The sequence below is a fragment of the Trachemys scripta genome, chromosome 9, assembly GCF_013100865.1.
Source record: "Trachemys scripta elegans isolate TJP31775 chromosome 9, CAS_Tse_1.0, whole genome shotgun sequence".
In the NCBI taxonomy this organism is placed as follows: domain Eukaryota; kingdom Metazoa; phylum Chordata; order Testudines; family Emydidae; genus Trachemys; species Trachemys scripta.
The window spans coordinates 97,274,578-97,300,679 of record NC_048306.1 but is presented as its reverse complement, the minus strand read 5'-3'; the positions used below and the strand labels follow the sequence as shown (position 1 = coordinate 97,300,679).

The following is a 26,102-nucleotide window of genomic DNA, read 5'->3' as shown; positions in this document are numbered from 1 at the left end:
GCGTCAGGGAATATTTGCAGCGACACTGGGCAGCCCTTCTGAGTCAGCTGGCATCTGGTCTCCGGCAGTCGGCAGCTCAGCGTGGGACAGGCAAGCGGGACACAGAGGTCTTGCTGGGCTCCGGCAGGCCCTGCTTCTCTGCTTCTCTGCGTCCCTCTCTTCCCAGCCCAGACACTGAGAACAGTGTGTTCACACCGGGCCGCTCTGGCTCTGGCTCCAGCCACGCGGTGTTCACGTGCCCAGGCGACGCTGGCCTTAATGTCCTGGCTCCCTTTGTCTCTTCTGCCTCCTCCGGTCCGTTCAGCCCAGGCTAAGAAGTCTGGCCACCAACCAGGCAGCTACAGGAGTCAAACGCCGCAGCAGGGCACGGCAGCACAGAGCACACAGGGAAACTGAGGCACGCACATGGCTCATACAAATATTGCCAACTCAGCATGGGGCGGGGGCGGTCCGCGTGTCCCCCGGGAGGTGGCTGCCAGGGTGAGTCGCTCCCTCCCCCATTGTTGTTTCAGAGGCATTTGGCCATCCGCTGGGGAACAGCTGACAATGCTGGCTGGACAGCTGGACTGCAGGCACGGCGCGCTCGGGGAGAGGAGGGGTGCAGGGGGGCCAACCACGGCCCAAAATAAACCTCCAGAGCTTGCCGAGCACACAGCCGCCGCCGTGCCGGGAGGGAAGCTGCCACCACCATGCGCTGCCTGGCTCTGCTCGCGACCCTCGGCTCCCTCACAGGTAAGCCGTGCCCGGCCTGCGGACGGGGCGAAGGGCAGCCGGGTATGGTGCTGGGGAGGTGGCTGTGAGCGCGGATGGCTCTGTTCTGGACTCAGCAGCAGGGAATCAGGGCAGCTCAGGAGACCACCCCCACCCCTCTCCATCCCAGGGCTGGGGCGGGGAGCAGCCTCCTCTCTTGCTATGATCAATCTCCATCTCTTCCTTCAGGACTTGGGGCGCAGCAGCAGCCCCCTTGTCCTGCTGGCTGGCGCAGGGCAATGTGCCATTCTGCACAGCCCCCGGCAGGCTGGCCTAGTCACTATGTGTGCGTACAGCACCTAGCGCAGCGGGGCCCCGCTCCTGACTGGGGCTCCCAATATCAGTATCTCTGCCTGGAGAGCAGCCCCTTTCACGCCCTGGCTGCCACGGGCTCTGCTGTGAGCATCAGCAGCCCTCACCCCAGCCCCTGCAGCGCCAGCTCCCTGTACCCACTCCCAGCCCTCAACGGCTGTGGGGGGTCCTGCACCGTAACATGCCCGCCAGAACCCTGCTCACTGCCCTGGGATGTCACGCTGCTACTGACTCCCACCGCTCCACCTGCACGGGGCACCCACCCTCATCCATTTCACGCTGCCAGCCGTGAGGCACCGACCCTCGTCCATTTCATGCTGCCAGCCGTGGGGCACCCACCCTCGTCCATTTCACACTGCCAGTCGGTCGTGGGGCACCCACCCTCGTCCATTTCACGCTGCCAGCCGTGGGGCACCGACCCTCGTCCATTTCACGCTGCCAGTTGGTCATGGGGCACCCACCCTCGTCCATTTCACGCTTCCAGCCGTGGGGCACCGACCCTTGTCCATTTCACTCTGCCAGTCGGTCGTGGGGCACCCACCCTTGTCCATTTCACGCTGCCAGTCGGTCGTGGGGCACCCCCCCTCGTCCATTTCACGCTGCCAGTCGGTCATGGGGCACCCACCCTCGTCCGTTTCATACCTGGGACAAAGGGGGGGGGGACTGAACTGGGCTCCTTCCGCTTTGAGAGCGTGAACGACGGAGGCCACAAAACAATTCTTGGCAGACACAGTGGGGCCAGCTGCTGCTTATGCCTGTTAGCAGGGGCTTCGAGCCCAGAGAAGCCAGAGACACGGGCACACGCGTGTGCGGGGCACACGCAGACCCGCACCCGCGAGTGTGGGACACACCCATCCGCATACAGTGATGCTGGCCAGTTGCCAGCGCTAACCCCCAACACGCTCTCCGAGTCCCGTCGCTTTCCAGGAAGCAGCAGCAGCAGTTTTGCTAATGAAGGTAATTCGTTAGCACGTTGCGCTTCTCCCCAGAGGCATTTCATTCAGATGCGCTTGGCCGGTCTGGCCATTAATAATTTAATAATGCAGGGGATTTGTAAAGCCCCTGCTAATGAGCTAACCATCTGGGCAGCCGAGGGGGACTGATCCCAGGCCAGCGCTGACAGGGTGCAGGACCCCATTGTTAGACCACGGTTAAGCTGGGTTCAACACACGTTGCCTGGTGAGTTCAAGCCACGTTTTCTCCTTCTGGGGGCCCAGAGTCGGGGCCGGCTCATAAAGATTGGAGAGGGGGACACCTGCGGCCCACACCCCGGAGAGAAATGGGATACTGCTATTCCTCACGGCATCCTCAGGCTTCGAGCCCTGGGCAGCCCCCTGCAGGCAGGGCCGCTGAGAGCGGGTTCGGGCCCTGGTGAAAAAATTTTTTCGGGCCCCCCAGCAAGGGTGGACTGGCTAAACAGGGCTGATGGGGGGGGGAAGCCGGGTCCCAGGCCCCCTTCCAGAATTTTTTTGGGTACCCCAAAGGGCAGACCAGCTAAACAGGGTTGACGAGACCGGGGGAGAGGGAGGAGGGAGAGAAGCCAGGGAAGCCGGGCCCCTTCCAGACCACCAGGCCCTGGTAATTTGTACCAGCTTCCCCCCCCCCCGCCCCCATCGGCCCTGCCTGCAGGGCATTGGCAGGGTCTGATCCCGGGCCCTTTGGCTCTGAAGCATAAATTCATAGATTCTAGGACTGGAAGGGACCTCGAGAGGTCATGGAGTCCAGTCCCCTGCCCTCATGGCAGGACCAAATACTGTCTAGACCATCCCGGATAGACATTTATCTAACCTACTCTTAAATATCTCCAGAGATGGAGATTCCACAACCTCCCTAGGCAGTTTAGTCCAGTGTTTAACCAGCCTGACCCCCTGATAGAGCTCTGCCTCTCGTGTTCAAGAAGTCACTCCATTACTATGCAGCAAGAGTAGGCTTTTATCCTCTGCGTGGCCAACCCTCCAGCGGTCCCATCGCCCGCTCCAGCGGCTTGTTACACTTTTGCCTGGGGTCAGTTCAAACCCCGTGCAGGTGAGTGGAGGCTGGAAGCGGCTCCCATTTAGCAGTTGTGTGGTGCCCCCGTCCCGTGGGAATCCCATTTGACGGGTCCTGGCGCACAGCACAAAGCCAGGCAGCCCCGTGGGCACTGACAATGCAGCTGCCCACTTTGGGTCTCACTGGAGAGGCCCCAGACACCGAGCGCCCTCTCAAAGGAGCGAGGCTGGGGTAGGCTGGTGGAGCGGTCTAGGGGAAGCTTGCCTTGCTGCTGCCCATGCTGGACCCACCCTGTGCCCTCGGGTCGCCAGGGCAGGCACCTGGCACCATCCGGATGGGCGCTCGGCCTTGGCACGGCCGCCGGGTGGGGGTGGCATGGGGCCTGCTTCCCTCAGGGCCTGGCTGTGGCCTACTTTCAGCCGTGCTGTGCCGGAACCAGGAGGAGAAGTTGCTCAATGCCCTGATGACCAACTACAACCGCAACCTGCGCCCGGCCCAGGGGGAGGGCGACATCATTAACGTCACGCTGAAGCTGACCCTCACCAATCTCATCTCCCTGGTAAGCAGAGCCCCGCCCCTCGTTCCTTGCCAGTCCCCCCCCAGCCGGCTACCAAGCGACACTGGGGCGGGGGGGCGCGGTGCATCGCCAGGCAGGAGAGGGTTAAAAGGCAGGTGGCTTCACCCCTGCCGCTGAGCTGGGCCCTTTCCTGCCTTTCTCCTTGAGCAGCTCAGACTGCTCCCAGCCCCTGCCCCCAAACTGGGAGGGGGCTGCTTCTCCCAGGGGTGGGGCGGGGCAGAGATGGCTGCTCCCCCTGTTAGGCCTGGCATGGGGGACAGAGACCTGAGTGCACTGCTCAGTGGCATCCTGACGAATAACAGAGGCAAGAGGCACTGATGCCAGGAACATCCCTGCCGCCTCTCCTCCCAAAAGCACCCAGCACCCAGCCCTGACCAGGGACAGCCAGTCCGGTCTGGGCATCCCTCACACTACCCCTGCCATCACAATGGGGAGTCCGTGCCAGGGCAGATGCCCATGGGACTGGCTGCAGGACACTCTGTCCGAACCGCCCTTGGTAACGGTCCCTGAGGAGAATCACTGTGCCAGGGGTCGGGGGAAAGGAAGAGGGAGATTGTGGAGGTGGGCATGGGGTGGTGATGGAGCTGGGGGGTGCCGGATGGGGGCATTGCGCAGTGATGGGACTAGGGGGATGCGGAGGAGGGCACAGGGCAGTGAATGCATTAGAGACAGGGTTTCCTGGCAGCAACACAGTTGCAGTGAGGGCAAGGCCTGGCCATGCCTCAGTGGCTCTGTGGCTGCTGCTGGCTTCCCCTGTGGGGGCTGGGATCATGGGACACTGCCCTGCTCGGGGCGCCCCTGGGACACCCCAACACGCTGCTGCACCCTAGGAGGTAATTCCTCAGGGCTCCATGCACCGGAGCCCCATGAGAAGGGTGTTGCCTGAGCACCCAGCAGCTGGCATGCACCGTGCAGCCCCACTGGAGCTGCCGCAGGGCCGCCCAGCCATGGCGGGAGAGGGCAGGGCGGCGTGGCAGCAATCCCACAATCCCTCTCTCCTTTCTGGGTTCCAGAACGAGCGGGAAGAGACCCTCACCACCAACATCTGGATTGAGATGGTAAGGTGCCCAGGGGTGCCACCAGCCACAGACTGGGTAGCATGCAGCAGGCAGAGATCAGCTAATGCCCCCCACCTCCCGCTAAGCTCCAGCAGCCCTCCAACACCCCAGCGCACCGATGCACCCGCAGCCCAAGGGCTTGGGCAGGTCGCAGCCCCCTCCTGGCCTGAAGGCAGCTGTGGCTGGGGCCAAAGACTCACAATCTGGAGCCGGGAGAGAGAGGATTGTTCTGGGTTCGTTCCATAGCCAAGCCCCACTTTGGTACTGAAATCAGCGGCATGGCCAGAGGGTTCACTCCCCACCACGGCTCCCAGAACAAGTCACAGAGAAACCCTAGCAGGTCCCAGCCTGTGGCCAGAGCATGCCGGTTCCCTGCAGACCACGCCCCAGGATCCTGGGGGGTCACGGGGTGGCCAGAGATGTTCATTCTATGACAAGTGACTGACTCTGCTTTTCTCGACCCCTTCCCCTCCATTCCAGAAATGGTGCGATTATCGGCTGCAGTGGGATCCTGACGAATACGACAACATCCAGATACTGAGGGTGCCCTCCACCGAGGTGTGGCTGCCGGACATCGTCCTGGAGAACAAGTGAGCAGCTGCAGGGCCCAGAGCAGGGGGGCAGCGGAAAGCTGGTGAGGACCCCAGCAGTAGAAACTGACCTTGTCCAGACCTCCCTCTGCCAGGGCACTCCATTCCCTGCAGGGGCCGGGTCTGTGGCTACCCACCCAGAGACGTCACAGTCAGCAGCTAACTCTCACGCCTCCAGGACTGCAGACAGAACCCCACATGCTCTGCTCCACCAGCACAGGGCCCTACCAGGTGGGGTAAAGGGAAGGTCTCTACTAGAGGCAGCAGTAGTAGGCTTTTATCTCCTGTGAGTTGCAGCCAATAGGCAGCGGCGTGATCCCAGCTATGAGCCGTTCCAATTCCATCCAGCAGAGGGCAGTGGTGATGCGCCCTTCCCTGCCAATCACGTACTGTCCCACAGCTGGTAGGGTGCTCTCGGGGGTTTGGAGCCCATAGTCAGGTACGGGCTGGGTGTTCAGGGGCATTTGGGGATCGGCTCTGCCTTGCTGGGGGCTTCTCTGTGGCCCTGGGACAGTTCCAGCCCCGTGGGCAGTGGCCAGCCCACAGCATGAGCTCCGGGCAGGGCGGGAGGGAGCGCCCGGCTGGCCTGACCTGCCCCTCTCCTGCCCGCAGCATCGACGGGGTGTTTGAGATCACCCTGTACTGCAACACGCTGCTGGAATCCAATGGCTGCCTCCTGTGGATGCCCCCCGCCATCTACCGCACCTCCTGCGCCATCTTTGTCACCTACTTCCCCTTCGACTGGCAGAACTGCTCCATGGTGTTCCAGTGAGTGCGGCGGCTCGGGAAGGGGCTGGGCTGCCCCCCAGATGGGAGGGCAGGGGGCAGAGCCCGGGGGCACGCACGCAGCTTTCCTGCTGGGCAGGTGGCTCTCATGCCCCCGTCAGGCGGCAGCTTGCCCAGATCACCAGCTAAGGACCCATGAGATCACGCACAGCTGTGACCCTCTGCACCTCCCTCCGCCTTAGCCAGAGGCTGGTTGCGCTCAGCTCCGTGGCAGCCGTCAGACCGGTTACCATGGCATGAGCCCTGTAGGTCACTGAGCTAGCAACGAAGGCACGCAAACCGAAGAAACCCAGGGCCCTGTTCTAGCCCATTGCCCTGAGCCCAAGAGGGCCCTGTGTGTGCTTTATCAGACGTCTCCGTCCCCTCCCACGACAGACCGAGCTAGCCCAGGGAGAGTGAAATGTCTGTGATCAACTCTTCCTCCCGCTCCCCACAAATTCTCCCATCGTACGGGCCCCGATCCGATGGACACAGGTGGGTGTTGTTGTTGGTGGGGGTGCAGGATCGGGCCCTGGCGGCTCGTCTGACTGTTCCTCTCCGATCAGTCCATGGCTACAACGTGTGACTGGATCGAATTTCTGCAGCGGTTATTGAATTCTGAGTGCATCCAAGTTAGTGACGCAGGGTCCCTTCCCCCAGCATCGGCCAGTGCTGATAGTTAGCAAGACGGGAGCTCATCCCGCGCGTCGCTGAAAGGCCTTGGACAATAAAAGCCAGCTCCTGTTTATCAAGATGGGACCTGGCCCCAGTGATGTGCCTGACGCCCCGTACTACAGAGACAGACGGAGTCCCTGGCCCAGAAAGCTAACACCCCACATCCCGCCCCTGAAGTCAGACTCAGGGAGGCCCTGCACCAGGCGAGCGACCAGCCGGGTGGGTTGGATTGCAGGATTGGGGCCTACATGAAAACTCTTCCCCCGTGTGTGCCCCCACGCCTGTCGGCTGGCTGGATCCAAGCAAGGCCGCAGTGGTGCTACGTGGGATGGGTCTGAGTCAGAGCTGGGCTTGACCCCAAGCTGGGGAGGTGCCGGAGCCGTAGGACGTAGCAGCCCAGACACTGCCTCGTTTCAAAGGAAGAGAAAGCCAATTCCGCGGCCCTGCGGAAGTCTGGCTGTGGTGCCGATCCCAGGATCCCGCTTAGGGTTGGATCTCAGCATTTCTGTTTGTCTGAGCGTGTCCTTTAGACAGCCAGGCTCAGCCACACACGGCCTCCCCCCACCCCTGCCACACAGGTCCCAGACCTACAGCGCCAATGAAATTAACCTGCTGCTAACGGAGGAAGATGGGCAGACCATTGAGTGGATCGTCATCGACCCCGAAGCTTTCACAGGTAACGACCTGCTTCCTCCATCTCTCCCCCAGGGGTCTTCCCTGGCCCAGTGGGGCAAGCCTACCAGTTGTGTCTCTGGAAATCTTCCAGCTGTTGGCAACAGGAGGAAATTCCAATGCCAGAAAGGGTGGTGCCAGCACTAGTCAGGAGGAGACAGTGGCTGGCAGGGTGGCTCAGCATGGCCCGGACACGTAGCAAAGCGCAGCAGGATCCCAGCCACCCAACCGGTCCCTCCAGCCCATCCAGTGTGGGATGGAGGCATCTGTAAAGAAACTGACGTTGAACTGACTGATAGGCGGGACTGGGAGCATGGCCTGGTATTAACATTTCCTGACCCTTCCCATTATGAGAGCTCATTGCCAGTTGCTTAAAATCTTTGCCAAACTTTAACCATTCGGCTGAAAGTCTCCACACCGGGCGTCTGCCTCGGGCTGAATTGTTTGGGAAAATATCAGCTGAACCGCTTCAGCTGGGTCCAAGACCGAGGAAAAATATCTTGTCTTGCCCATATTAAAAAATTCTGGGGACCTTTCCCTTGAACAGCTGTGGTGCCCCCACGCTTTGGGGCAGGGATTCGGAACAGGGCATGGGGCGGGGGGGTTGGGGGGGAGGTGTTTGTGGCAGGGATGTACCTTTTGCCATCCTGGTGAAAATGCACCCAAACCTGGCTACGGTATAAGCCTCTGAAAAATCGCAGTTGGCACCTGCTCAGTAGAGACTAGCAGCTAAAATCTCCAATGAGTCTGTGCTCACTGAGCATGCTCTGTCCCCTCCCAGTGCCCGGGCCATCCCCACTGAGCGTGCTGCACTGTGGGGCGACACCGGACTTTGCTTCCGGCTGGGATGGGGCTGGGCACGGGCGCTTAGAGCAGGGAGCCCATCCCGCTGCGAATGCCCCGGCAGCGTGGAGGGGGAAACCATCGGATTCAAATGCGGAGGGGGCAAAAGCCGGACGGGGGGAGGTGGGGGCAGGGGAAGGAGCAACCTGGGGGAAACAGGCTAGTGAGACGGGGACAAGTGGGGAGAAATTGGCACTGGCTGGGCAAGGAGACTGGGGCTGGGGGCAAGGGGAGGCTGGGACTGGTTGGGCAAGGAGACGAGGCGAGACGGGGTGCGCTGGGGGAGATTGGGACTCAGATGATGAGCTTGGAAGGGGGAGGAGGTCTGGCTGAGCAAGGAGGCTGGGCTGAGGGATGGGGAGGAGTCAGGACTGGGCCAAGCCCAGGTGGGAGGGGAAGGGCTGAAGTCTGGGGAGACCAGACAGAAGAGTCCACTGGAGCACACTTCCCTCCAGAGCCTAGAACGAAGCCCCCGATCCCCGAATCTCACTCCTCTACTGCCTGTGAAAGCTCCTGACAGAGGCCGGTCCACCTGGAAGACGCTCTCCGTTATTCTCTTAGCTCAAGGGCCAGTGGTGGCGGCTGGGAACATCCGCGACCCTGTGGATTTCCTGTTTGCTTTTTCAATGCCCTAGGAAATGCCCCCCCAAACCCTCCGTTAAAAGAACACGGCCGAGGTTACGCCGGCAAGCGCCCAAAGCTTAGGAAAGGCCAGAACGAAGGGCTCCTGGGCAACCTGAATTCAGCCTTCTCGCGGGTCTGCCTGGCAACGGCCGTTAATTCCATGGGCACGTCCTGTTTCCACAGGGCCCCGGCCTCATTCCGTGCCTGGGATGGACCTGCCCTGGGGCTGCCCCAGGGGTGGGGGCTGACGGAGGCTGTTGTCTGCCGGCCCCCTTGGTACAGACGTTGGCAGCAGTGCCATGAACGAGGCAGGGAGGGCGCACAGGGAGCTCTCATGCTGTCACTTCTGAGCGCGGGACGTTGCTGCTTGAATCCTGTTCGGGTAACGCAGCTCAGGAAAGTTGTTCAGGGTGTGGGCATCACCATCACCCAAATCCCAGAGAGCAGAGGTGCACTGGGGCCCTGAGCACTGTCCTAGGTCCTTCCCTATTGGCTGGAGCAGGTTTCCGGTTCAGGTTTTGTAGCCAGGCTTTGGAGCAGGAGTTGCTGTCCCGTGCATGCCCAGCAGGTATCCCCCACACAGCGGGTTCTTAGCAGCTGCCACCATGACACAGGTACGTAAGTCAATAGTCACACTCCGAGAGAGCTTTTCTAACCTGGACCGGGAGCGGATTGACGCGGGGAATGGAGCTGTCACAGGCAGACAGGGATGTTTTCCATCACCTTTTAATTGCATCTTGGAGGAACAAAATGCTTTTTGGGCGGCGAGATTTATTCTTTCATTACCGGGCCGAGCCAGATATCTAGATTGGTAAAAAAATGAAATCTATCGCTCCTGCAGCCGACAAGAAACCAACAAGCCTGAATAAGGCGTCACGCGCCGCTTCCCCCGGCAGCCGGGAGTCAGGTGGGAGAGCGACTGAGTCTCCATCCAACCCCCCTGCACCGACGAGGCTCCAGGGGGCTGGCGACGCTTAGCCCCCGAGCAGGATCGGGCCCCTGGGAGCCAGCCCCTGCAAAGCAGGGTGCATTAAGCTGGTGACTGTGTATGTCCCGCCGTGACAGAGAACATAGCAGGGCTCCCGGGCACTGTTGTAAATCTTCTCCCAGCCCCTGTCCCTGTATCTTTAGCTGTCCCCCGGTGGGAAGCCCCCAGCAAAGGGTTTCTCTCCCCCCGTCTCTAGGGGGCATTGTCTCGGGCTCCCTCTGTCCCCCTAGAGACGTGGCGGCAGCGGGGACAGGGTGAATGGGCTCCCCGTTGCTGTCAATAGTTGCTCAGCTGGGCCTGTCATTCACGCCGTCGGGCCTGGGCGGCATGCAGAGAGGTGGCAAACAGGAACGGACTCGCAGCCCAGACCTCGGCCCGCCCACCCCTGCTGTTTCCAAAGACGCCCACAACCGCCTGGGGAGAATAGGCAGGTTGGTGATGTTCCGCCCGCACCCAGGGCCCCGTCCCAGCGAGCGGGATTCCCCTTCCCATCCATCAACCTGCGCCTGAAGGCCCCAGATAAAAGCAACGCCCCCCCCCCCCCACGCAACTCTAATATGGGCATGAGGCAATTCCGGGCATCCGCCAGCAGGGGTCGCTGGACGAGCTCCTGTTCCCCCGGGGGGGCTCATGCTGCTCCTAAGGGGAGTCGGGGCCCAAAGTGGGCTCCCCGGGAGGCTGGGCCTGGGTGGTTTCCATAGCCACGTGGTGTCGTCTTCCCCGCAGAGAACGGGGAGTGGGCGATCAAGCACCGGCCAGCCAAGAAGATCGTGAACGCCGAGCGCTTCACCCCGGACGACTTGGGTTACCAGCAGGTCGTCTTCTACCTGATCATCCAGAGGAAACCGCTCTTCTACGTCATCAACATCATAGTGCCCTGCGTGCTCATCTCCTCCGTGGCCGTGGTGGTGTATTTCCTGCCGGCTAAAGGTAGAGCCCGGGCCAGCCCGAGTTCGCTGCCACCCGCCACCGCCACGGCTCGAGCCTCTGGCATTGGCACGGGGACAATCCACGCCTCCCGGAGCGGGAAGGGCGCAGCAGCAGCTGAAGGGGACAGACCCAGTCCGATGCCCACGCGAGTGTGACAGGCCACTGGGGGGGTCTCCCTCGCGGCCTGGTTATCTGAACCGAAATGGGCTGAAACATGAAGAAGATTGGCTCCTCTCCCCCGCCCCTGCCCAGTTATGTCCCATTTCTGGCCCCTCGGCACTGCCCGGCCCCCATTCCTGAGCGTTGGCCAGCTCCCCCTGAGTCTCTGGGAGTGCATGGCTCGCTCGCACATATCGGGCTGGAATGGCAGAAAATTCTTTCCCACACCTGGCTCCCAGCCCTCTGCTCTAACCACTAGGGAGGCAGGCTCCTGGCGGGCTCCAGTGTGTGGGAGAAGAGCAAAGCCCTTCCCAGAGGGTGCCGGCACAGACACGGGCTAATCTCTTGCTTTCTGCATCCTGACAGCGGGTGGCCAGAAGTGCACAGTCTCCATAAACGTCCTCCTGGCCCAGACAGTCTTCCTCTTTCTGATCGCACAGAAGGTGCCCGAGACCTCTGACGCCATGCCGCTCATTGGCAAGTAAGTGATGCTCCCTGGGGCCCCAGGCGAGCTCCCAAACCCGCTGGGCTCCTCACCCCCGCCCCAATCCCAGCTGAGACTATTGGAGTCCCTGCTCCAAGGGACACAACGGGAATGGGCAGGGCCAGAGAATGAGAACCATCGTAGGTGGGGATGGGGGACTGGTAACTCAAACCTTGGATGTGTGGCCATGCTGCTCATTGTTCCCCTGCCCTGCAACGCAAGAACAAGGGCATGAATTAACAGAACTTCCTAGTGGCCCACAGGACATGCCTTGCTGCACAGCCTAGGGTTCATCTGTGGAACTCACCGCTGCAGGAGGGAGCAGAGGCAAACGGCATGGCCAGACTCGAGAGTGTGCTCCGGGGGCTAGGATGGAGCTAGAAGCACCATCCTTCACAGTTTGAACAGAAAGTGAGCCCGCAGCTGGGAGTTCAGCAGGAGAGCCCCCCATGCAGCAGTCCTGCACAGCCAGGGGCATTTTCAGAGGAGATGTCTGCTGCTAGGTGGATTAGATGGACCATTGGGAAGTTGTGGTCTGGGCTCCCTTTGTCTCCTATGTACATATGGGCTGTGGAGCAAGAGATCCAGGTGGTTCCTGTTCCCAGATCCCAGCCGGCCCTCGGCTTTGCCCTATGCCTGCTGCTAGGGCACCAAGAGCTGGCAGATGCCACGTGGCCTGTGACGGGGCTAGTGAAGTGGGGCTGGGGGCAGCAGGCCTGGCGACCAGCAATGGAGGCCCCTTCTCTCCTCCAGGTACCTGACCTTTCTCCTGGTGGTGACAGTGGTGATCGTGGCCAACGCCGTCATCGTGCTGAACGTCTCGCTGAGGACACCCAACACGCACACTATGTCGCAGAAAGTGCGGCAGGTAGGTCGGGTGGGGCCAGCGAGCGCTCCCGCATGGGCTGGGCGGAGACCCACGTGTGATCGGCCTCCTGCTCCTCCCAGAGCCGACTCCCCCTGTGCCAGCTCCGGGGAGCAGGCACTGCCCGTGCTGCGGGGCTGGGGTAGCTGCCTGCTCCCTCCCATGCCCGTTGCTGCCTCAGGAAAATGCAGCTCCCGCTGACTTTGACGGGGTGGGGGGAAGGTCAGAGAGCAAAGGCAAGTGCACTGAGCCATCAAGTCATTTCCCAGGGTCGAGAACCCCAGAGAATGGCCAGACGGCTGGACCCATGGCATGTGGGGCACGCTCCTCCTGACCCAGGTGTCTCGTTACCCTGGCAGCACCACAGCCGCGGGCTCACCGCCCGAATCCGACCGTGTCTCCACACCGCTTTGCACAGCCCCAAAGGAGGGCACAGGGGCAGGGCCGGAATTGGGTCCCCAACTGCCAAGGAACCGCTGGGCATTAGCACCCCTCTGGCAGCTCCCACTCGGCAGAGATGGGGAGATGGAGCCCAAACTGCTTCCACTCCCGCCGGCATCGGGCAGGGGAAACTGCGCTGCGCCCGATGGAACAGCCCCGGGGCCAGACTCAGGCTCCATGAGCCCCGCAGCAGACAGGACCCCCCCTGTGCCAAGCATGATGGCACCAGCTTGCCCGGTCCCCCCAAGCGTGACGGTGCCGGCTCCCCATGGCCCCCTCCCACCGAGCATGATGGCGCCAGCTCCCCCAGTCCCCCCAAGCGTGACGGCACCAGCTCCCCATGGCCCACTTCCCCCAAGCGTGATGGCGCCAACTCCCCCGCGCCCCTCCGAGCGTGACGGCACTGGCTCCCTCAGTCCCCCCAAACATGACAGTGCCAGTTCCCCATGGCCCCCTCCGCCAAGGGTGACGGCGCCGGCTCCCCATGGCCTCCTCGCCCCGAGCGTGACGGCACCGGCTCCCCCACCCTGCCCCGAGCGTGACGGCACCGGCTCCCCCACCCTGCCCCGAGTGTGACGGCACCGGCTCCCCCGGCCTGCCCCGAGCGTGACATTACCGGCTCCTCGCTCCGTCCCCAGATCTGCCTGCGGCGGCTGCCCCACTTCCTGGGGATGCACATGCGCCGCAGCGACATGGCCCCCGGCCCGCTGCTGGCACGGCGCCGTAGCTCCCTGGGGCTGATGGTGAAGGCTGACGAGTACATGCTGTGGAAGGCCCGGACCGAGCTGATCTTTGAGAAGCAGAAGGAGAGGGCCGGGCTGATGAAGGCTGTCCTGGAAAAGATCGGTGAGTGACGGCTCCACGGGACTGGGGAGAACCTCATGGCGGGGCAGCCTGAAGCCCCCACCCCACAGACCGTGACCCCCTGGGCCTTGCACCGGCAGCAAATCCACCCCCTAAGAGCAGCCCCCCAAGGCTGGAATGAGGTGTGGGGGGGGTGCTGACAGGGGAACGGTACCGGGGTGAGCGTGTCACCATGGACACCAAGTGCCAGGAGCCAGACTGTGGAGGAGAGGAGCGTTAATAGCCCCCATTGCTCCGGCATCTGGTCCTGATGCAAACCCATCCCTGTGCCCGCCAGCGGGCGGCGAGCGGGGCGAGGCAAGCGGCACCAGCCCACCCCTCGCATAGGCCGTCCCGTCTGGGAGAATCATTGACGCCAACAAAATTCAGGCGTCAGCTCTTCCCTCCCACGAGGTGTGCGACCGGGCACCCGACTCACATGACGGTGCTTCGGCTCCCTGATTGGATGCCCAGCCGCGCTGAAAAACAGGAGAACCACCAGCAGCGCCGGCCGGCCGTGGCATCCCTGGTGCTAAACCGTGTGAAATGCTCCAGAGCAGCCACGAATGCACCAGGCTTCGGTGCACAAAGCTAGTCGTGAATTCACTGTGCGCTGTTCGACCTGCTCTGCAGGGCTGGGGCCTGGCCGGCCGGTGCTTTGCAAAGGGCCAGGTGCCTTTGAGATGCTGGAGGGTAATAGAGACGGTTGGTGGAGGCTTTCTGGTGCCTGGTGCTATCCCCTCTCCTCCTCTTCCTCGTCTCTAGGGAGAGGCCTGGAAAACGGGTGCACCCAGGATCTCTGTCACAGCTTGGTGCAGGCTGGTCCCGAGATCCGGGCCTGCGTGGACGCCTGCAACCACATTGCCAAGACGCTGCGGGAGCAGAACGACTTCGACAATGTGAGAGCTGCCGCTGCAGAGCGTTAACCGAGATGGGGTGTAACGAGGCTGGTTCTGGCGGGACCCAACTGAGAGAGTCAATTCAGGACAAATTGCTTAGAGCAGGGCAGTGACAGCCCAAGGCTGGGGTTCCTTTGCACACCAAGGCAAACCAAACCAGCCAACCGGAGAAGACTTCGGTTTTACCCCACTGGCTAACCACAAGTCACACAAGCAATCTCCTTAGACACTCCAGTTTCCCAGTATCACCACCAGTGCCACTCATTCTGGGGACGAAAACCAATACCCCAGTAAAAGAAAAAAGGTTCTCTCGATCCCAAAGGACCAAGCCCCAGACCCAGGTCAATATACAAATTAGATCTTACCTACAAATCACGCTGTTGCCAATTCTTTAGAATCTAAAATCTAAAGGTTTATTCGTGAAAGGAAAAATATATAGATGAGAGCTAGAAGTGGTTAAATGGAATCACTTACATACAGTAATGGCAAAGTTCTTGGTTCAGGCTTGTAGCAGTGATGGAATAAACTGCAGGTTCAAATCAAGTCTCTGAAGTACATCCACAGCTGGGATGGGTCATTCAGTCATTTGTTCAGAGCTTCAGTTTGTAGCAAGATTCCTCCAGAGGTCACAAGCAGGATTGAAGACAAAATGGAGGAGTTTTTAGGGCCTTTTATATCCTTTGCCCTGTGGAAGATCACAGCAGCAAGATGGAGCCTGGAGTCACATGGGCAAGTCACATGTCCATGCATGACTCAGTTCTTTACAGGTAGCAGCCATTGCTCACATGCTAACTTGAATGTCCCCAGGAAGACTTCTTATGTGGATTGGAGTCTCCCAAGTCCTATTGTCAGTTAAGTGTTTCTTGACTGGGCACTTAACTTGCAAATTCCTTTCTCAAGAAGCTGACCAAATGCTTCACTGGGCTACTTAGAATCAAAACACATTGAGATACAAGTACATAGCCAATAGTCATAACTTCAGCTACAAAAATGATACACACACACAGATAGCATAATCATAATTAGCAAATCATAATCTTTCCATAGACACCTCATATGACAACCTTTATCCAATATTTGGTGCCACTGCAGGACCTTGGTTGCAAAAATGATGGATACGGTCCCAGTTTGTGTCAATAACATCACAGGGGGCTCAGGTCAGAGGGGGACCCAGGGCAGTGGGGACAGAGGGGCCCAATTTGCAGGGACTCACGTATGGAGAAGCAGGTCAGAGACCAAGCTGGAAAGGGAAATGGGATGGGGGCAGGGGAAGGAGAGAAGGGGCCGTGTTTAGCCACAGGGGAAGCGAGCGCAGTTTTGATTGAGTTCAGTGGTGGCTGCCCATGGTCCGAAGCCCAAAGGCCCCGGGGGACATGGGCCCAGCGACCGCGGGAGCCCGCCGCAGGTTTGGCCGTGAGCATGTGTCTCTTTCTCCCCCTCAGGAGAACGAGGAGTGGATCCTGGTGGGGAGAGTCATCGACCGTGTCTGCTTCTTGGTCATGGCCTCGCTCTTCATCCTGGGGACGGTCAGCATCTTCCTGATGGCCCATTTCAACCAGGCGCCAGCAGCGCCCTTTCCCGGGGACCCCAAGCGCTACCTGCCGTAGCAACCCGCTTGGGGTGGGTGAGCCCAGGACGTCTGCACAAGAGCCTCCCCCCATGGGCTCCATGCCCGAAGGCACCGTGTCCCAGGCGGGGCTCACAGAGCTGCTGCAGGGCGGAGCCTGCGGCTGGATCCTTCAGCTGGGGCTGCTTGTGGAAGCCGCAGATGGAAATGACCCGGACCACGGGGAGAGATGGCAGCCAAACCAGAGAGTCCGGAGCCCTCCGTGCCTGCGCTGTGCCCAGCTGCGCCTCTTGCTTGCCTCGTTTACATGTAAGGGGCAAGTGAGCTGAAGGGCGCTGGCTGAATCTGGGCCCCCCCAAACACTGCAGCTGGCAGCTCTGGCACCCCAAGGGACAAGGAGCCTGTCTGCCCCCTGGGGAGCTACGTGGCCACAGCCCAGCGAGGGGAGTGGGGCAGGCTCGCATGGGTTTGGCGGGAGATCTCGGGCAGCCGCGTGTGTTTCATGTGAGCCAGGCGTCGGAGTAAATACGACCGCATTTCCAAACGGCTGCTGGACTTCTTTGCTGGCAGCAGGGAAAGGCCAGGAGGGCGCTGGGAGTGGGGAGCAAGTGGGGAGGGGTATGACGGTGCTGCCCGTGGGAGCCAGCTGAGGTCACTCAATTAAGGTGAACTGCAAACAGAACGGGGCAAACCAACCCCAAACGCTGGTGGATATTCCAATACTTGGATTTACCAAAACAGCTTCTGTATTACCTCACTGGTTACTCAGAGTCCAAACAACGCAGTTCCCTTAAAGTGCCCAGCCTCAGGCCTCCATCCAGACACACATGTCAGATAGGATGATGATTACTGAAAATCTTATCTCATCATATTAAAGAAAAGGTTCTTCCAATCCCAAAGGATCAGCCACACACCCAGGTCCAATTATAACTTAGATCTTACCCCAAATACACACTTATAGCCAATTCTTCTTAACTAAGCTAAAATTTATTTAAAAAGAAAAGAGAGAGAGTGTTGGTTAAAAGATCAATATATAGACAGACTTGAATTTGATTCTTGAGGTTCAGATACATAGCAGAGGTGAGCTTGTAGTTGCCAAAAGTCTTTTTAGAAATAGTCCATAGGTTATAGTCCAATGTCCATATTCAGGGTGATTCCAGTCGGTGACTGGGGATCTCAATCCTTGTGGCTTAAGGTTTCCCCCTCTTGAAACCCAAAGCAGATCTGAGACGAAGAAGGATCATGTCCCAGGGTTTTTATACATTTCCAGCAGCCTTTTGGTCTGAGAAAACAATAGGCTGAACTCTCCTTCTTCCAAACATCCTGGCAATTAGCACAGGGTAATTTATCCATTAAACATTCAGATACAGGTTACCGCAACCTTCAAAGAGACATAGAGACAATAATACTATTTCACTCAAGTGTCTTCTTAAATGCCAATACTCCTTTTTTGATTTTTGAATCCAAGCTATAGCAATAGACAAGACTTGTTTGCTTACATCCCAAGACCTGAGCAAACAGCTCCCCTTCTATCTCCAGCAATGCGGCTGCATTTCAAAGCTCTATTCATTTACAGATCTTCCTAACTAGTCTTTAAAGTTCGTCCCGGGTCAGGTCAGTCTGGGAGGTAATTAACTCTTTCTGGCCCTGTCACTTTTCAATGAGATATTATATCACACTCATAACGTCACAAGGGGAGATGGGTCCGTCTCCAGTTGCTCCACCATGAGGCATTGGCGCAGCTGGCCAGGGCTTCCCAGAAGCGGCCGGGCAGAGGGAGATGGGGTGGGGGAGGCTGCCCGCTGCTGGTCCCAAGGCTGCTGAGTGCCCAGTGACGCCAGCCACTGCCGTGGGCACACTCGCCCAAGCTGTGGGGTTCCTGTTCTTTAGGGGGAGCAGCTCAGCCCCAGAGCACCTGCCCGCCAGCCACACTGTGGTCCCTGTGGCGCCAGCCTGGCTGGTGGAGCTCTGGCATTCCAGGGGGCATTAGTGGCTTGGCACACACTCAACTGGATTGATTCCTACTTTGCAGGGCAGCTCTGGCCAGCCCCTTCCCCCGCGATTGGCCGTTAACCCGCTCTTTGCCTGGCCCAGACACCGGGGGTGTTGAGTCAGTCCTGGAGCACGCTGCAGATCTGTGAGCACACGCGCCCGCTCCGCCCCCGCCACACTCGGCCAACCGGCCAGGGAAGGAGGCCACCGTGACCATTCATGCCCAGTAACGGCTGCACCAGGAGGACTGACTTCCTTTGGATTCAGCCAGACGCGCCTCACACATCCGTTTGCAAACCCCCCCCCCTCACCCGCCGCTGCTCCAGGCAGTTCCCAGCCGGCTCCAGGGCACCCAGCACGCGCTCGCCAAGCTGCCTTGGCCTCTGCTGCGCCGACTGCGCCTCTTGCACGCTGCATTCGGGGGCCTGCGCACGCTGGGGAGGTGGGCAGAGTCACGGCCCAAGGCAGCCGGGGAGGCTCTGCCCATGGAGCCCTCTCCGGCGGGGCCGCCCGGCTGAGCAGCACGGCCAGGCAGGGGCACACTGCAGCTGGAGAGATGGGTTCAGATCAGGCCCCTCACAGATCTCAGGAACCGAGAGGGCCTCTGGCTCACTTAGCCGCAATCCCCGGCTGGCTGGGGGGCAGGCAGTGTAAGGGCAATGGGCTGGGGGGCCCCAGAAGGTCCATAATACCCCCATCGGGCCTTCTGTCCTGCCACACCTAGGCACAAGGGGGCCGGGGCAGAAAGGGGCCAACGCCACCAATCTGGCAGACCTGATTTGCAGGGCGAAGATTCCGATGAAGCCCTTTCACCGCCCTGATCCGCTTCCTCCTCCGGCTTCGATTCTGGAGCAAAGCCCCCCTCTTCCCCGCGGGGCCAGGAGCAGCCACCCAAAGCGCCGGAGGAAAGGAAAGCGCCGTGCAAGCAGACAAGCCAGAGTCCGACATGGGGTTCATGGGGGGAAGGGCATGGTTGCTTTGCCACAGCGGGCGGTGCCGGGTGAGGAAGCTACAGTCACTTGGGGGGGGGGGGGTTCCAGAGGTGGGCTCCGGAGCCGATCGCTTTGGATTGCCCCAGGCAGTTGCAGCTCGAAGCTGTTCCCATGGGGGGGCTACGGGGTGCCCTAGCAATGTGGCTGGCCAGCAGCCGTGCCAGAGCCAGCAGCCGTAGGATGTTGCCCCTTTTCTGGGGCGCAGGGGGAGCCCAGCACTGCCAGGATCCGGGCTGAGGATTCAGCATGCCCCATTGGATACTGGGGGCGTCAAGTCACTTTGGCGCCGACGCAGATTCGCAAGCGATCCTGTTTTCTCCTGCCCCCGTGGGCCTGGCGGCACCCTGACCTGGCCTGGCTCACATGGCACCAACGGGCAGCCCTGGGCACTGGCCTGGCCTCTGACTGTCATGTCACACTGCCAGGTCTCCCCTGCTTCCCTGATTAACATCCCCCCCCGCCCGCCCGACGGGCCCCTCCTCCTGGGAAAGCTGCGGCTCTCTCCTGCCCTTCGCTGACCCCTCGGGGCCAGAGCTCTGCCTGCACAATGGGGGAGATCCGGCTGGTTGGGATGGCAACGCCGGCGGGCAGGAGGGGCAGGGGGGCTCCGGTGGGGGCTGCGCTGTTGGAGGGGGCTGGTGGCACAGCTGCAGAGGGGCCGGGGAGTTTGCAGCCCTCTGCCGCCCGGGGCCTGCCCTCAGCTCTCGGCCCCTTGGGATGGCCGCACTCAGCTCCCAGCCGTCTCCCTTCGGGCACCTGACGCGGGAGCGGCACATCCAAGCGCTGGCGAGGTCCTTGAGGAAGAAGGACGGGGCTCCAGCCCTCCAGGCCGGGGGGACGTCCCCCAGCTGGGAGGGCACAAGCCGAGCTAACCAGGCTCAAGAACCGGACTTTGGGAGCAGCCAGGGGAGCCCGGATGCTCCTTCGAGTGCCGAGGACCCTGGCCACCAACTCGAGGGCCGGAGATGGCCGGGAAGCGAGTGGGGTGGGACTGCCGGGGAGGAAGCCACCGAGTCGCCTCTGCCGCGGCTGGGCTGGCGGGGCAGGAGAGCCCGCAAACGGAGCCCGGAGCAGAGCTTGCAGCGGGTTCAGGAGGACGATGACGTTCCACCGCTCGGGCTGCAGGTGCTGGCCGGCGTCTCCCAGCTGCGCATCACCGCCCGAGCTGGGCTACGCGGTAAGGCCCTTGCGAGGCCCAATCTGCTGGCCTCGGCCCCCCGAGTGTGGCCCTCACAGCACTCACCCCCCACCTCTTCCATATGAGAGCTCTGCCGCGATCCCAGCACCCAGGACCCGGGGGGGCGGGGGGCAGAGCCTTTCAGCCCAGCTCCTCTCTTCAGATCCGCCCGGCAGTAGGGAGCGGAAGCTGGTGCCCCCTGGCAGTGTCTGGGGGGGGGGGGTTCACGCTGAGCCAGGCGCCCAGATCACAAAAGCCAGCACCAGCCAGGCCTGGGAGCCAATAGCGACAGGCCCCCAAGTGCGCTGGGGCCATCTCCGAGGGGAGGAGCGCCCCCCAATCTCAGCTCCGACCCGTTTGTCTCTGGGGTTCAGATGGCCCCAAATCAGCGTGGCCTGAACCTGCAGCGCAGAGGAGCAAGAAGAGGGGAGCAGAGCGGCCAAGGGGCGAGGGGGGAACGATGGGGGGGTGTTGGTTTGATGGAGGACGCGCCAGGGAGCTGCTTCCCGTCATGGGCCCGTCATTTGCTCCGCGCAGGCTATGACAGACCTGTTCCCGGGCTGGGCGCTCTGTGGGATCTCTGGTACTTACAGCGTTTAACCCAAGCTGGCCAACGTGCGATGGGCCCACTGGCCCCCGTCAGCCCCCGTCAGCCCCCGGCCATGGAGCCATGAACACCCCCCGGCCTGGTCCCAGGGGTGCTGCGTGCCGGCCCTGCGTGAGGAATCTAAAGGTGCGACATCGGCTAGCGACATTTCCTGCCCCCCAGCCTGGCACCAGCAGGGCAGGGAGGTGCGGGGGGCAGGGGGGGGCACGGCTCAGACGCTGTCGCTGTGGCTCTTGCAGGGTTCGCCGGAGACCCAGGGAGAACGTACGTGGTGGGCACCGCGCAGGCAAAGGGGCTGCTGGTAGCTATCGAAGGTAACTGGTGCCCCACCCTGGCACATTCACCCCCCCTCATTGTCAACAGCCACGGTGGAAGGGGCACAAAACCCTCCCAAATGGGGGAAAGGGTCTGGATAGGAAGCCATGGAAAAGGGCAGAGCCCATCCCCCAGCAGGATGTGCCTCTCTCCCCCCTCCTCCCCCCGCAACCCACTCCCCTAACGCCTGAGCCAGAGATCCTGCTCACGGCCACCGCCCCTCCGTTCCCATCCCCCGTGGCTCTGCCTTGGGGCGGGGAGCAGCACAGCCCCCCAGTGCAGGGGCGCAGGCCCCCAGGGCAGCCCCGTCCCCCAGCATCGGGGCGCAGACCCTAGCGCAGTCCCCTTCCCCGGCATCGGGGCACAGACCCCCAGGGCAGCCCCCTCCGCAGGCATCGGGACACAGGCCCTAGCCCAGCTCCCCCCCGGCATCGGGGCGCAGACCCTAGCGCAGCTCTCCCCCCTGGCATCGGGGCGCAGGCCCCCAGTGCAGCCCCCGCCCCCCAGCATCGGGACGCAGGCCCCCAGCGCAGCCCCCGGCCCCCGGCATTGGGGTGCAGTCTCCCCCTTGTGTGATGGCCGCCAGGTCCGCACCATTCTCTGTGCCCGCCTCAGAAACCAGCCGCTTGTGCCTGCACCTGTGTGGCCCTGCCCGCTCCTGCCGCATCCGCCTCCGGGACCTGCAGGGCCAGGACGTCCTGTGGCTCCGACGGCCCTTCGGGGCTGGCGCCAGCTGCCTGGGCTGCTGCCGGACAGAGATGAGGGTGTTCACCGCCGGTGACCAGCTCGTGGGCAGCGTGCGGCAGAGGTGAGGGCACCGTGGACTCGGGCACCAGGGCTCAGGAAGGGATTGCTCCTCACCATGGAGAGGAGCCGGGCCCCACGTGGACGAGTGGCCGGTGGGGGCAGCGTGGGTGAACCGGGGTCAACGCCCCCCCTAAGGCGCCAGACTGTAGGGGGGGCAGATGGACCAATGATCAGACCCTGCCCCATGCCCAGCAGTGCAGTCTGGGGGCTCCAGCCGCCCCTCTGGCTGGCGCGGGGCTGTCTGCCCTGCCCACAGCCTGGCTCTGTGTCTAGGTGGGGCATCCTTGCCCATCTCTGGGACCTGCGTGACCCCCACGGCGCAGCCACCATGAGGATCCGAGGCTCCTGCGCGGCCAGCCGCTGCTCCTCCAACCAGGAGTTCCAGGTAAGGGGGGGCGGGTGGAACAGGGCAGCGCGTCTCCCTGGGGCTCCTGCCAAAAATAGACCTTAGCCGTTTTGGGGTGGATGGGGGTGGGTCTTTCTGGTTTCCATTGGATTGTCTACACTCTCTGGACAGCAACACGGGCTTCTTACCTATCATCCATCCTGAAGCTGGCAGCTTCACTCCTTTGCCAGGCAGGCTATACAGTGTGGGTGAACGTGGGCAGGAAGGAACACGATAGAAGTAATTGGTGTAAAGTCCACAAGCACCCAGACTGTGAATACTGTGCCCAGCGCTGGTCAGCCCACCTCAGCAAGGATGCAGCGGGACTGGGAAAGGTTCACAGAAGGGCAACAGAGATGGTCAAGGGTACGAAATGGCCTCCATGCAAAGAGAGATTAAAAAGACAGGGCCCATTTCAGCTTAGAAAGGAGACGACTAATGGGGGGTATGACAGAGGTCTATAAAATCATGACTGGCATGGGAAAAGTGAATAGGGAAGAGTTATCTATTCCTTCCCATAACACAAGAACTAGGGGTCACCCAATGAAATTAATAGGCAGCAGGTTTCAAACAAACTAAAGGAAGTATTTCACATAATGCACAATTAACCTGTGGAACTCCTTGCCAGGGGATGTTGGGAAGGTCAAAAGCATAACTAGGCTCAGAAAAGAACTGGAGGAGGACAGGTCCATCGATGGCTAGTAGTCAAGATGGTCGGGACACAACCCCATGCTCAAGGTGATCCTAAACCTCTGACTGCCAGAAGCCGGCAGTGGAAGACAGGGGTGGATCACTTCATAATTGCCCTGTTCAGAACAGCCTCCCCCCCACGAAGCTCTCGTACTGGCCATGGATGCAGCCAGGACATTGGGCAAGATGGGTCATGGTCTGACCCAGTAGGGCAGTGCTTATGTTCTTATGTAGGCTAGAGACGATGCTAAGCTGGGGCCTTGCTAGAACCCCCATTGTGGATGTCCCCAGCCCCAGCCCATTGCTAGCATGGCCTTGGCACTGAGCTGCTCGTCCTTGTCCACCTGCCCAGGTCACCTCCCGCGCCGGCAGCCCCGTGGCAGTGATCTGGAAGAGGTGGCCAGGTTTCAATGAAGACCAGAACATGGACCATGAGTTCTTTGGGGTGGACAGTAAGTGGGGAGCGCAGGGTGGCCAGGCTGCCAGGGAGAGTCCCCCAGCAGCGTCCGCCTCTGGGATGGGCAGGCTGGCCGGACTCTGGGGGCACAGTCACCGTGGAGATGGGCACTGGTTTAATTTCCTCCCGTCCCTAGTAGCCTCACCCATAGAGTGAGCTGCAGGGAGAGCCCCGGGGTGGTGGCGAAGAGCCCTGCAGTGTCTAGGCCACCCAGAGAGCAGAGGCTCTCCTCTTGGATGCCCTTGCCAGGGAGAGGAGCAAGACCTGGCAGGAGAGGATGCAGACGGGCCGCTTGCCCCCTGAGGCCGCAGAACATCCCATGTGGGAGAGAGGCCCCTGAACCCGAGCAGTGGGGCTGTTCTGGGGCCGGGAGGGTGCTGGCATCGCCTCCTGTACTCATAGTTGAGCTGTGGGCAACGCGCCCTCCCACCATCTCTCTGTCAGTTTCAGCAAAGCTGGGGGCCGAGGACACCGCTCTCCTGCTGGCAGCAGCCTTCCTCCTGGTAAGTGCCAGCAGCCGAACCCTCCCCGCCCACTCACGCGCCAGCCCTCCCCTCCGTGCCCTCTGCCCCCTGCTCGCACTCGTGGGCTGGCCACCCTGCCAGCGGCTCACGTGGGCCAGAGCCCTGGGGCAGGGACACTGAACCGTCCAGCCCTACCCCGGCGAACAACCGGAGGGATCAGGAGCGAAAGGGCCTCGCCAGCGACCTCTGGCAGCAGGGCGCCCGGGTTCAGCTTGACCCTTAGCGAACAGCTCTGTTGAGGGGGTCTTAGCGAGCTCTCCTAGCTGCTGCCCGACATGGCGTGCTGTTACCTAAACTCACTGCCCCGCACCCGCCAGCTCGCTGCCTCAGTTCCCCTCCAGCGGCTGGTTACACTAGGCCCAAGACAACACAGCTCCCCGCCCCCCGCCAGCCCTCCTCCTCACCATCCGCCCCGCAGCCCACACACCTGCGCGGGCACTGAGCTGGGGACGACTGTGCACAGGCAGGATCCACGTTGCCTTTTCCTTGCCATTCCCCCTCTCCCCCATCAGCTGCCATGCCTTGTGATGTCCTTAGCCACCTCGCTTCGACTAGGCCCCGCTCCACGGAGCGTACCGTCTCCGGCCCGGGCCGCGCAGGGCGCTGCACACCCACAGCGCTCCAGGCTGCAGCATCAGTGTGTTTTCTCGTTAGCCGTAACCCAGGGAGACGCTCCCGCCTGTTGAGCCGCATTAGGGCTTTCGCTTCTTGCAGCCAGCCGCCACCAAAGGGCGACGTGTTCACCGCACAACCGGTCAGCCAGTAGGGGGCAGTGAAACCCACGGACGCATGGATTCTGCCCGCTTAGCGGGCTGGGCAATGCATCGTGGCAGCGTCACGCCCCCCCAGACAGCGGACTGAGCTGACCGGTCTCATGCCAGCTCGGGGAGCCGGTTACCCCTAGCATAGGACGTGGCTGGTTGTGTCTGGTGGAGCCGTGGGGCTGCAGATCCGGCTGGGCTGGCCACAGAGTTCTCCGGCGCGGCCTGTGCCTCCCGTGCAGCTTAAACATTCCTCGCTCGCCCTGGCCCAGGTGGTGATCGCTTGGATCAAGGCAGAGCCCTGCGGGCTGGGACCGGTCTCCCACGGCCCCCTGTACTGCAGAGGAGGGTAGCTGCAATCCGCTCCACTAGGTGCCCGTTAAGCTGCAGCCGCTGGGCACTGGGCTGGCAGCGCTCTTGGGTTCATGCCCCTCGATTATATTTCCCCATCCCCCGCTCAGAGGAGTGGTAAAGTCAGGTGCATAGGACGCCCTCTCGATCTTTGTGTGGAACATATGGATTACCCCCCCCTCCCCCGCATGTCCAGGGAAGCCTGTTTGTAACCTCTTCTCACTGTTTCCCAGAACTTCATGTTCTTTGAGATGAGCTGAGGAGGCCTAGAAGAGACCTGCTGGGAGCCCTGCTATGCCAGAGACACTGGGACTAGTCCAGCAGCTCCCCCCTGGAGTCACGGAAATCCCAACAGCGAGGCACAGGCTGCCACTGTCTCGCAAACGCTGGATCTCCTTTGGTGGCTGGGATGGCGCTCAGCGCCTGGCTTCGCACACGCTGCTTTCACGAGGCAACTGGAGAACCTGGAGTCTGACGTACTTTCTGTTTATCTTAGGTGCGTGCGTGGCCCCGCCACCAGTGTGTCTGAGCCCCTCCCAATCCTCAATGCAACACCCCTCAGAGGCAGGGCAGGTATCCCCATTGTACAGTCGGGGAGCTAAGGGAGATGCCTAAGGTCACACAGGAAGTCAGTGGCAGAGCAGGGAATTGAAGCCAGGTCTCCTAAGTGCTAAGCTAGAGCCCCAACCACTAGGCCACCCTACCTCTCCCGGGTCACTGTAAAATCCAGCATTGACTAGGCCCATTGCAGAACCCATGTCGCAGCAGGCACGCGCGCTTTTCGCACCCTGAACTCTACGGTACCTGGCGCTGGGAATCCACGACGGCCCCAGCATCACAAGGGCAGGCAGGAGAAGGAGCCAGTGAACGATTCAAACCCAACACAAGCCGGGGGAGCGGACCGAGGCAAAGCGTTCGGACACGGCGAAGGAGTATGCCGGGCTCAGGTCCGGAACCTACTGGATGCCATGACCCATTCTTGCCACGGCCCTCCCAGATTGCGCTGAGTAACT

The 26,102-nt window shown here is 61.4% G+C and overlaps 2 protein-coding genes across 2 annotated transcripts; both read left to right on the top strand.

The window, feature by feature from the left end:
* Window positions 1-689: 689 nt before the first annotated feature.
* Window positions 690-16,540, top strand: CHRNG (cholinergic receptor nicotinic gamma subunit). Its single transcript, XM_034781869.1, has 12 exons — window positions 690-732; window positions 3,471-3,610; window positions 4,642-4,686; window positions 5,167-5,276; window positions 5,889-6,044; window positions 7,295-7,392; window positions 10,570-10,773; window positions 11,299-11,413; window positions 12,170-12,284; window positions 13,361-13,568; window positions 14,331-14,464; window positions 15,907-16,540. Exons 1-12 carry the CDS (start codon window positions 690-692, stop codon window positions 16,069-16,071), a joined length of 1,533 nt encoding a protein of 510 aa, XP_034637760.1. The 3' UTR covers window positions 16,072-16,540.
* A 3,192-nt stretch (window positions 16,541-19,732) lies between these two features.
* On the top strand, window positions 19,733-25,700 carry LOC117883425 (phospholipid scramblase 2-like). Its single transcript, XM_034782711.1, has 7 exons — window positions 19,733-20,192; window positions 21,039-21,113; window positions 21,730-21,922; window positions 22,195-22,306; window positions 23,349-23,448; window positions 23,898-23,956; window positions 25,323-25,700. Exons 1-7 carry the CDS (start codon window positions 19,733-19,735, stop codon window positions 25,347-25,349), a joined length of 1,026 nt encoding a protein of 341 aa, XP_034638602.1. The 3' UTR covers window positions 25,350-25,700.
* Window positions 25,701-26,102: the final 402 nt, after the last annotated feature.